The 11,526-nt window shown below is 42.5% G+C and overlaps 2 protein-coding genes across 2 annotated transcripts in view; one reads left to right on the plus strand and one right to left on the minus strand.

Moving 5' to 3' along the window:
• akap9 (A kinase (PRKA) anchor protein 9) overlaps positions 1–6,053 on the minus strand; it is a 79,178-nt gene extending 73,125 nt beyond the window's left edge. The window contains 1 exon segment of the mRNA XM_048230205.1: positions 5,816–6,053. Within this exon segment, the coding sequence (XP_048086162.1) occupies positions 5,816–5,863 (48 nt within the window). The 5' untranslated portion in view covers positions 5,864–6,053.
• Positions 6,054–9,551: 3,498 nt separating this feature from the next.
• LOC125285625 (transcription termination factor 1, mitochondrial) lies at positions 9,552–11,407 on the plus strand. Its single transcript, XM_048230156.1, has 2 exons — positions 9,552–9,655; positions 10,019–11,407. The coding sequence occupies exons 1-2, from the start codon at positions 9,614–9,616 to the stop codon at positions 11,159–11,161; spliced, it is 1,185 nt and encodes a 394-aa protein (XP_048086113.1). The 5' UTR covers positions 9,552–9,613; the 3' UTR covers positions 11,162–11,407.
• Positions 11,408–11,526: the final 119 nt, after the last annotated feature.

Here is an 11,526-nt window from a genome sequence, read left to right on the forward strand (position 1 = left end):
CGCCACTCAGACCTTTGGTAGCCAATCTGTGCACACTCAGGAGGTCAATCTGAGCGTTTCTGTACAAAAGCTGGGGCACATCTGCCACCACTGCAGAAATGAACTGACTCTGAGAGAAGGGATCCATTCAGATTGATTGAACGTGGCCGGTGAACTTCCACAGGATCCCTTGGCCTAGATTTCCCAGTTCTAGGCATAAAGAGCTTTGTGATGATCAAATACTCTCAACAAACACACACACACACACTCCCGCATGTACATGTATGCACACACACACACACAGAGACACACAAACAGACACACAAACAGACACACAAACAGACACACACACACACACACACACACACACACACCTCTGCTCCAGATCAAGACAGTAAGCCTCATGTGTCAGGCGCCGTCCTACCAGATTACTTTTGATGGACTAATACTATTAACAGAGAACCAGCAACACTTAGGAGAATGTTACGTAGCACTCAGGCACTAAAGGTCCTGCACATCTTCATTAGGGATGCAGTCCACACGTCTGCCAATAGTCTGTTGATATTTCAGCTTAAAAGAAAATCACAATTAGAATCGCAGACTGCACGTTTAATATTTAGCCTCTCAAACATCAATGGTTTTCCCCATTTGGATGATAAGGGATTGATCACATATGCCATTGAAAAACACATTAATGGAAATGGTCCATTTGCAGTCAGGTTCTAGCTCAGGGCAGTAGACCAAAGACAGTGGGATTCGTGTGAAGGATGCTGCCACTGAGGCTGTTTGTTTCGGGTGGGGAGTAATTAAATAGTTTGTGACCCACACTTCGTCAAGCCGCTTGGCGAATTAATTTTCGCTCGGGCACACCAAAATGGGGATCAATTGGTCAACAGGGTAAAGAGCTATTCGTCATATGGCCCACTAGACACACCAGTCTGAAGGGCCGTGTCGAGATCACAACCGACGTGATCGAGCAGCCTGGACTAGGAAGAGGCAATTAGCTCACAGGGCCGTGCTGTGAGGAACAATCAATGGTGAATTAAAAGATCAAAACAGAGTGCTTGGACGTGCACTCTCCAGCCGAATTAGCATTAGCGACCAAAAAAATAAATAAAGTTTGGTCTTGTAATTGGCTGATTTGTGTGTTTGCAGAGTGGGTGCTCTTGTTTCTGAACTGGCTTGCTTACGTAAGATTCAAATCAGGTTTCCCTTGTCCTCCCTTTGAGTCGGAGTGGGTTCTACATAATGATGCGGCAAAAAAGCAGAAATGGTGAAATCCAATCCATCACATCAAACTGCCCCCAAAACATGGAGAAGGTGCTTCATCTGGCCTGTTCCACAGTCACATCCAAGACTCATTAGTTAATACATATGGCTTATAACAGGACTGGGAGACATAATCTGGAGCTCTGTGGTCATCTCCATCACGTTTATACCCATCCTGTCAGCAATCTCTGGTCATCATGCCAACTTCCCTGCTTGCTGTGACAGACAGAGAATGGAAAAGTAGAACTCTGACATTACCTAACAAGTGAGCCCGACTGGCTGGCTCTGTTTCCGGAACTTCTGCCTTTGGATCAGTTCCTTATGTAAGGTGTTTATTCAAATAAGCCCGTCACTGTGGTGTGACAATCATAGACCACTTGCACTGGGCGAATTAATTATGTCTACGTCTTATAATGTAACCATGGCGACATGGTCCATAAAATAGCCTAATAGTAGGGTTGTCATCAGTGACTCTGAAATGACTTGGCATGCATTAAAACTCGGAAACAAAAGGGCTCAGTCCAAAGCTTTGGCACCAAATTCTCTCCTCTAGGGATTTCCAGAGAAGCTCTTAAACATGTCCAATGGCTCAATAAATCTGTGTGCTCATATCGGCCCAAATGGCTTCTTCCAGTGCCATTGAGTATGTGCTATGGACAAATAAAATAAGGATAAAAATACCCTACAACAGAAAACTCTTAATGGCCAGGAGTACATCATTCAAGGATTTATCTGGAAGGGTAATCCATGAAAACTATGTTATTTACAAATGAATGTATACAAAAAATGGAAGGAAATGTAACATATTTCAAACTAGGATGACCGGTGTTCCCTATGAAAGGGTGACCAGCTGTCAAAGCCTCCCACAGGACGGCAGACACATGCAGACACACAGGGCCCTCAGCAGCTGCTAAAACCATCAACAGTTGGCACCACGGTGTACACAACACAACCAAGATCGTAGCCAAGTAAAGAGGCATGCTCCACCACTTCAAACACATATACACATACACTCTCCTCTCTCTTTCTAGCTCGCCATCTCCCGTTTGCCTTCACTCTCACTCTTTCCCACAATCTGTCTGTCGGTCTGTCTGCTCCTCTCTCAATTACATACACACACACAGACAGACAGACAGACAGAGAGAGAGATGTCATGAGGGAGTGAGAGTGTGTGTGTGTATGTGTGAGGGGGATGAGAGAGAGGGAGGATGTAGGATGGAAACCTACAGGGAGAAGGAAGAAAAGGATTGCAGGGGCAAAATAAAAGAAACAACTTCTTGAAACGCTCTTTCATGTGTTTTCTATGGTTATGGTCTCAGATATGACAGAGCGCTGCGTCCCCTATTCCCTGTGAGGGGATTCTCAGTGCTGGCGTGCTAACCGCATACTGCCAGGTCTGTTTAATGTTCTCCTCAGGCACAGCAATGAAGAGGCTACATCCTTGCCTTTTTAAAAAATTCAACACAGAATTCTGACAGTGTGGAGAGAGAGAGAGAGAGAGAGAGAGAGAAAGAAAGAAAGAAAGAAAGAAAGAAAGAAAGAAAAAAGAAAAAAAGAGAGAGAGACTGGTCCCTAGAGAACTGCCTGTTGAGTGGCTGGGAGAGAGAGAGAAAGTTGGAGAAGTCTCCATGAAGGACAAGGCCAGTATTAGTCACTCTGAATGTTAGGTGACATAGAAGGGTCACTAAATTGTGTGTTTGACATTTCCTATAAAATGGCAAAAAAGTAGCTGTTAAAAAAGTTTATGCATGCTCTTTCATAGCACAGTCATAACCATTTACGTTGAATATTTTGTTTGTAAACCAGATCTGTGCTAGCCTTGAAAATCCAGACCCAAATTCAAAACATTAAAGGGTCTAGCTACAAGTAATGAAAATGGCCCAAGGGGCGGTACCAAGTATGCATTTGAAAATATCACTACACGCAATTAGATAACACTACGACCAATGTTTACTGACCGATTCCGGACGTCGATGCAATTGGATAAACACTACGACCAATGTTTACTGACCGATTCCGGACGTCGATGCAATTGGATAACACTACGACCAATGCTTCCGGACTTGCAGCGCTGTTGTCATCTGTTTAGCTCGCCTCTGGCCTGGCTATATCAGATACACTGATGTGATTGGTGCAGCTCAGCTCCATTGGCATAGGTAATAAGCATCATTACTCATTGTCAGAGTCACTCGCTGAGCAAATTCAAATTGTGCTCTTGCGAGAACTCTGAATTTCCAGGGTAGATCTGCACCTTTTAATTGTGGATATACAGGACTAAAGTATGTCAATATCTACTACATGTTTGGGCAAAAATGAATGCAAGTTCTGAGAGGCTAATGCTTGAGCTGCTCCTTTTAACCTCCGGGTAAGCCGAGCATCTAACAGCCAGCAGCCTGAGGCCAGCTTCATTGCTCAATAGTGTCTTGACTTCTCCTGAAATCATCACATTATACACCATATTAGAGACCTTGACCTCACTACATTAAAGGGACACCAGGCAACGTTTTCGTGTTAATTAATCATCTTCGTAAGTCGGTATATGGTTAAATGACTCATTACGGGGCGAATGAAGACTCTCTCGCCCGCCCCTACTGCCTGTAGGAAGAATATCCCACTTGCAAGTTCAGTGTATCCTACCCGCCGACCGAAGCAGGATCAGTTTACAGCACAGAGGCAGGCTAACGAAACGCTAGAGATTATTGCAAACGTGTGTATAATGGCAGAGCCAGCGAAGAAGCAGCGAAAACCCTTGACGGAGGATGCAAAGAAAAGGACAAGAGCTTCAGACCGAGCGAGGGGGAGTTTCGTAGAGAAAAAGCATCAGGCTTGCCTGATGTCCCTTTAAAAGAGTTTGTTATTATTAAATGACAATTATCTTCTAGCCATGATCAGGGCAGTTTGCATGGTTCATAACTCCATCACTGTAAACTGCTCATTGTACATTAATTGCAATTAATTAGTTCTTTTAAAAACATTGCATCACATGTGGTCACAGGTTCACTTCCCAAAGACACTTGCACAATTTCGATAAAGTGCAGTAGTTTGATAAACAGTTTTGCCTTGATAACACTTGATAAGACTTCCAAGTATGTTGTTTCTGTGTGTTCTGCCATTTACAGCCTGCTATGGTCCAAAAAAATGTCTCCACTATGGCACAGGATGAAGCCTCTCACTTGTTTAGTTAAGGTGAAGGGCATGCCAATCCTAGTTCAAAAGCAGATGGAGACAGAACAGGGTTAAGAGAACCACACCTGGTGGCAATAAGGTGGCCAGTTCAGTTGTAATACTGTACTTACTGTTTCAGCTGTAATATCATAGAATAAAGGTTGTACACTATGCAAACAAACTGTGGGCTACTGCTATACATTCCATCCCACCTTATTTGTGATAGCTATGTTTACATTACCTACCTATCAAAACTCTATGAGCGCATGAGAACAGCCTACATGGACAAAGGAATCCATTATGCCGACAAGTAATAGTACATTTGTCTCTGATCTTCCCTTGGTGAGAGGAAATAAATACAGCATCGTTTCACAGCACGATCCACCATCTTCAGAATGCAAAGTCATGGTCATTTAAGCTTCTCAAGAGATTTACAGAAATGACGCGGCAAAGGTCACTTCATTAGACTGTCCTGCAAACCTCTCCACTGCATGCCATGTGCCAGAATGTGTCCCAACTTCCCACCCTCCTTCGTGCACTGCACTACCTCAAAAACACTTTGTATTTTTAGCACCAGCAGTTTAAGCGCCTATTCTATTTTTAGTAGTAGGAAGTCTCATGCTGACACATTCCTCTTAATTTTCTAAGTTAAGTAGCCCAAGTAACATGCTAATGGGTCAAGCATATGTTTCACCATTTTATAATGACAAAGCCTACCAGACTTCCAGAAAAGAGCAAGAATTGTGTCAGTGTTTTGTTTTATCTATGTTTAGGGGTAAGAGCAGTGTTTGAACCCTCCCTCTTGACCTGCCCAGCAGGGGGTCAAAATGACCTAATTCAAATCACATGAATCTCTCAAAAGACACTCATATGAAGAGAAATCACAGACATGCTGTGACGCAATTGTCTTGGCACTCGCAGAGGGCATGTCTTGAAAATCCAGTCCTGTCAGCAGTAGCATATAGCATAGGCTACAATCCCAAACCTTGGTTTAATGTGGGTCAATGAATAGAGCAAATAAAGCGTGCATCTGACACTGAACTAACTTCCCTAATATGATAACATGCCGGTGATATGTCACAGTAGAAATTACGAGGCTTTTCACAACATAGCACCCGCACGTTTGACAAAGGAGATTAGCTAGCTAACCCACATACAGTACCCCGAAGCTGTCATTGAGGCGCGTGCCTTGATAACATTGTAGCGACAGCAGTTGGGAGTGGAGTGGGACACGGAAGAGACCCTCTCACGTCAGCTGTTTACGGGACGGCGAGAGTAAATAAATGTAGCTTTTAAAGCGATGACGAGCCATAAAACTACTTCTACAGTTTATGCTTGGTCCTAGACACAATATTTAAGTTAAGAAGAGAGCAGGACATTCTTTTAAACGGCGATATCTTACCTTTGCCTTGCCAGCCTCTAGCTTTTTCTGACGCTCCTCGTCTTCCATAACTGTTGTCCCTGTAGCTGTTGGGGAAAGAAACAGGCTTCATACGAATTGTCGCTGAATAGGAGCCAAGTGTTTAAATAAGACAGCATGTGAACACTGAGCAGTCTTATCCCTGGCCCTCACAGCACGTCGGATTCTCACACTAGGCTAAGTGCTGACTCCATTCGACAGCCACATAGTCGGCGCCATGTTATCCACGTAAACACACGAGACTGGTTGAGATGACGTCACGTAGGTGTCATTCTCTTCCTACTCCCCTTATACAAAAGCTTTTTAAATAAAATAAAAACAGGAATGTGAAAAGTTTGAACAGATGCCTATACATTTGTTATACATTTCTCACAAAAGAATTAGCCTACTCATAAGAACTTGGAACAACTTAGTAAGGCCTCTGTATTAAAAATTAATGTCTGCAGCTTGAAACCTGTAGGATTAGGCTTGTGATAGGCTTCCTCTACCTAGTATATGGCTACTGAATGTAGCCCATATATTTAAACAGGATGCAGTTCTGAAATATGCTATTGTAAAGCACTCAGGCTTATATTTCAAGTTTACACTATTATACACAGGCTAAATAAAACACCACAGGCCAAGAGAATATTGATAATGGACTAAGTAATTAAAGGGCTATTTAAAGGGTAATTAAATTAAAGAAGTCATTACCCTTGATGTCGTCCCCAAAACATAAGAGTTTTTTGCAGATTATGATTTCTGTTGAGTTTCTAGAGACAACAGTCAGTTATAGTCAATGCGCTCAAACATGTTTCGAGTGGCCTAACACAAACAAGTGTTTCTGCTGAACCTACCACCAGCCGGAGATGATGGCCTCGGCCTTCGACTGACGGGCGCTGAACAGCTTATGGTCTGGCAGATCTTGAATTCCACCCATCGTCTCTTGGACATCCTGCACTTGTTCCGTTGGTGTCAGGACAGTGTTCTGGTCACACCTGTGGACCCGTAGGGTTTGTGTGCCACTCTAAGGACGCACAGAGAGTCTCAGTCTATTGCACTGAAGGCCAACTGAAAGTCCTAGCCATCCATTATTGATGCATGAGGAGTGTGGTGTCATCTGGTGTAACTCAAGCAGCACCACCATGAGGGCCGCATACTGTAGACTATTTCTGATCAAAGGAATGGCCATCAAGACGTTGTCAAGATGGCTACACAGTCAACATTCAGTTATTTAGCCGTTTCAGGGATATATACTGAGTTAGTTCACTGCTAGTGATAATTTCCAAAGTACTGTGGGTGTTCTATAAGCAGCCCATAAATGGTTAGCAGTGGTTGAAACTGATCTTCAATGTTATTCATGTGTAGCCTTTCTTATTCCCATGGTAATAAAGAGGGGCAGGGAGACAAAACAAGAGGGCCTTATGATTATTTACATGATTATAACTGTTTTGGTAATTCCAAGGGACTCACCCAAGAATTTCTGTCCAAGAGCATTATCCCGGTCATTATCCCATTATTACCCATTATCCCATTACTGTGGGTTTATCTAGTTAAATATTTATTCCCTCTCTTCATCTATATCGTATTTTTGAACTTAGCACTGTCACTGCAGCCACTTTCCTGAAAGAAACCCTCCCTGAACCAGTCTAATCAGAACCCCATACCTCATAATTTGTTTTGTATTATAGTTTACGTCAAACATGGACAGAAAATTGACATTGTAAAAGGGTGCATTTGGTGCTCAGTAACACTGAGTGTGTTCTGTTAGGTGCAAATGAAGCAGAAAGCTTGTGAGAGAACGTTGCGGATGTCTGTGATGAAAAAGTGATTAGGCCTCTCCGACCAGACGGCGCTTCAATTAGTGGTGAGCGAGGATGAGAAAAGGGGACGCACATCAGACACATGCTGGAGGCAGGAGGAAAGGAACACAAGGGAACACAATTTGAATAATGAAGATAGTGTGATAGCGTAGTGGCTTTTTAAATTATGCATGAATGAGGGATTCAACAAGCAGCACATGGAGGCTGAGACTTATTTTACAGGTGGACTCCAGAGGGAACTGAGAAAAGTCAGCTGCATTGCAGCAGAGGGGGCAGACATGATCAACATCTGTTGCCACCCAGAGTTAAAACAATCCATCCTGGACACATGAATGACAGATGCTGTGGCACGTGTATTGTTCTGCTTTCAGTTGAATATAACTCAATATTATAACTACACAATGCATATACAATACAATAATCTCATATGAGACCTGAGAACCAAAACTTAATGTGTAAGTACTAATACCAGCATTCAAAAGTTTGAATAATTACACGTTTAGTATGAAAACCTATACTTTTATTTGTCAAGTAAGGTTTGACAAATGCAAGGTTTATTGAAAATATTATATTAGTCAAGATATTGACAAAGTTTATGCTTGAATATCGCACACTTGCCAGTATTACAGCTTGACTTCTTTTAAAGGTGCAGTCAGTGATCGTACACGATCAAGCCCATAATATCTCCAATCTTCTCCTCATGATCCACTTACTGCACATTCCATGAGTATACTGTAAAAGAAAAATGCTCTCTGCCCAGGCTCTGAAAACTGGAAATAAACAAAGTGGGTTTCTTTGAGAATGCCGAAGGTAGGGGTGAACTACCTCTCTGGGGTAGTTTGGTCCTTGGTTAAAATAGAATGGTTGTTTTGGACCAAAGTGTAATTTTAAATAGAAACATAAACAAATGTTAATTCCTGCACAATTGCTGACTGCGCCTTTAATGGTGCTGTATAATGTGGAGAAATGCTTTGGGTCTCTGTATTGTGGGGTAAAATTGGCACCAGTCAAGTATACCATCCTCACAGAACATGGCATTGTGATAGAAGTATGGTGAAGTGGAGTTATAGCCTACGTACTGTACATACTTATACAGTCAAGAGTTTGGAGACATGCACACACTTATTCATAGCTTTTTCTTTGATTCCTAACTACTGTACATTGTACAACAATACCTACAACATCCAAAATATGACAGAGTACAAATGTCTCGAGAAATATATTATTTCCATTCTATCCAAATATATTAATTCCATATTCTTCACTGTTTACCTCTATGACAACTTTGCATTCAATTGGCATTATTAATACTAACGTCAATTCAATTAAATTCAATTAAATTCAATTAAATTCAATTCAATTCAAAGGAGCTTTATTAGCATGACTGTTTGGGGACAGTGTTGCCAAAGCTAGTGTTACAGATAACACAGTTACAAATAACACACAATCTTTCTCACTCCAACATATTTTCATTTGTTCTGTGCGTCACAAATCTGATACAAACACAACTTTGATTCAGGGTTCCCACTTTTCATGGAATTTCATGGAATATCAAGACATGGAAAGTCAGGTGATTTGGTCATTTTTGGGCCAGTTCATGGAATATCAAGGCTTTTTTTTGTAGCATGATTAGATTTACCAAGGCATTTATCAAAAGCTATTTTCCATGCAGTATTTTTTTTTATGGGACTACCTGAATTTTTGCGCCCATTAGGCCTACCCCCTCTTGCTAGTCAACTACAACCTACAATCATTTTACTGGCAAGGTAATAATGCATGAGGTCATTATTATTATCATATACTGCCATCTAGCGTACAAATGTGAAATTGTTGAACCTGTTTTTGCGTTGGTTACTCCAAGAAGCTAGGGGTCCTCATTCACAATAACAAACCTACTTCTCAGTAGTAGGCTAGTCCTCAGGAGTTCATCATGGGGCTGAGCGACCGGCGGTCGAAAGTGTAACAAACCCTCTCTAACATGGCATTGAACCGTTTCTGTCTTCTAACAGCACACGCAAGGGCAAGTGAAACATAGACTAGCCTACCTTAGAAATGTGTGTTTTCTCTTCGTTTAAAAAGCTGTGACTTTTTGTCGCTTCTGGTAAAAGGGGAATGCATTTATTGAGAGTCACACAGAGCTGACAAGTGTGTTCACTCTTGCTGCTACTGCCATAGTTCTACTCGAATAGGAAGATGAAATGTTTATTATAATTAAATAAACAATACATTCATGGCATTCTGTAAAAATATGTTGCGACGTTGACTGATATTTCCCCTCAAGTGTTATCTCTAGCCTATGTAGCTTACCATCTGACGCTAATAGCCTGTTAGAAGCCTGTGCCCACGTCAGGCAAAATAATTGAATAGTTTCTTCTTATCTCAGACACAGCTAAATATGGCGCTGCCTCGCATCTGGACTTCCATGAATCTTCAGAGAATTTTCATTCAACCACCCTTACTTGCTTCCCTCCAATGGGTTCGAACCTTGGTCAGTTCTACCCACTCTTCAAATGATGTTAGTGGCAAAGGGACAGAGAACGAGCTACTGCTTGACAACCTGAAGATTCTGGGAGTGGATGTGAAAAAGGCCCGGAAACGGCAACCAGGTGTACTGAGGAAGAACATCACCAATGAGCACGGACTTGTGCACTTCTTGCAAACTAAAGGGGCCAGTCGTGAGGTGGTGGCCAGCATCATTTCACGCTTCCCCCGCTCCATCACTCGCTCTGGGGAGCACCTGGAGGAGCGCTGGCAGCTGTGGCGGAGTGTGTTTCAGAGTGACAATGAGATTGTCAGTATTCTGAACCGCTCGCCCGAGTCTTTCTTCCGCTCCAGTGACAACGACAACTTGGAAAAGAACATAGTCTTCCTCACTTCACTGGGACTGAACTCCAAGGACCTGCATCGACTCCTCACCACGGCACCACGTACCTTCTCCAACAGCGTGGAGCTCAACCGTCAGATGGTGGATCTGCTTCAGGATGTGTGTGCAAGCCTTGGTGGGATGGAGCCTAGTCAGTTCGCCAAGGCTGTCATCTCAAAGAATCTTTACATCCTGATTCGCAGCACGAAGCGGGTCAAGGCCAATGTGGAGTTCCTCCAGTCCTCACTGAGACTGAAGAACTCAGAGCTGCTGGGCCTGCTGCAAGGAAATGGGGCAGAGATCCTGGACATCTCTCATGAAATCCTCAAGAGGAACTTCAGGATGCTTCAGGAGAAGCTGGACTCGGTGGGCGGAACCAAGAAGGATGTTATTAAACTCATTGTGAACTATGCCTCAATCCTCTTTGTTTCTCCTGGGCTGATGAGCGACAAACTGGACTGCTTGCTACAGGCAGGAATTACAGTGAAACAGATCACGGAAAAGCCAAGGGTCCTAGACTTTAGCCATGAGAACTTGAAGTGGCGTCTAGATGAACTGAGAAAGGTTGGGTATGAGTTTGACCAGAATGGGATTGCTATTTTGGACAGTAGCCGCAAGCGTTTTGAGGCCAAGTTGCAGAAGCTGGATTCTGTTAAGGAGTAAATTTACAACAGTTTTGTTGATTGCCTTAAAAATCGAAGAACATAGTACATGCAGCACAAGTGGACCTTCTCTTTTCATGCACTGTAAGACATAGTTATGCTTGCTATCCAAAAGTAAAATTTCCATAGTGAGGAAACCGAAAAGACTGAACTGTCTAACATGGGTCACAGGCCGATCATGTTTTGTCAGATTTATTCAAAACCCTGTCATAAACCATAAATAAAGAATACCAATACATTTGTATAACCCTGAGTGAGAACTTGATGTTTCTTATCTGTTCTTATTTATTTCGCCTACAATTGTCTGTTGTCTGCTTGTCACATTGTTAGCTATAAATTACCCATATACTATTTTTTTGTGTAAAT

This window comes from Alosa alosa, chromosome 20 (assembly GCF_017589495.1).
Source record: "Alosa alosa isolate M-15738 ecotype Scorff River chromosome 20, AALO_Geno_1.1, whole genome shotgun sequence".
Lineage (NCBI taxonomy): Eukaryota > Metazoa > Chordata > Actinopteri > Clupeiformes > Clupeidae > Alosa > Alosa alosa.

What these genes read in the sequence shown, in the direction of transcription:
- LOC125285625 (XM_048230156.1), top strand. Translation starts at nt 9,614, where the DNA reads ATGGCATTGAACCGTTTCTGTCTTCTAACAGCACACGCAAGG. An exon ending in TTCTAACAGCACACGCAAGG is followed by an intron (nt 9,656 to 10,018) that starts GCAAGTGAAACA and finishes TTCTTATCTCAG; the next exon opens with ACACAGCTAAATATGGCGCT.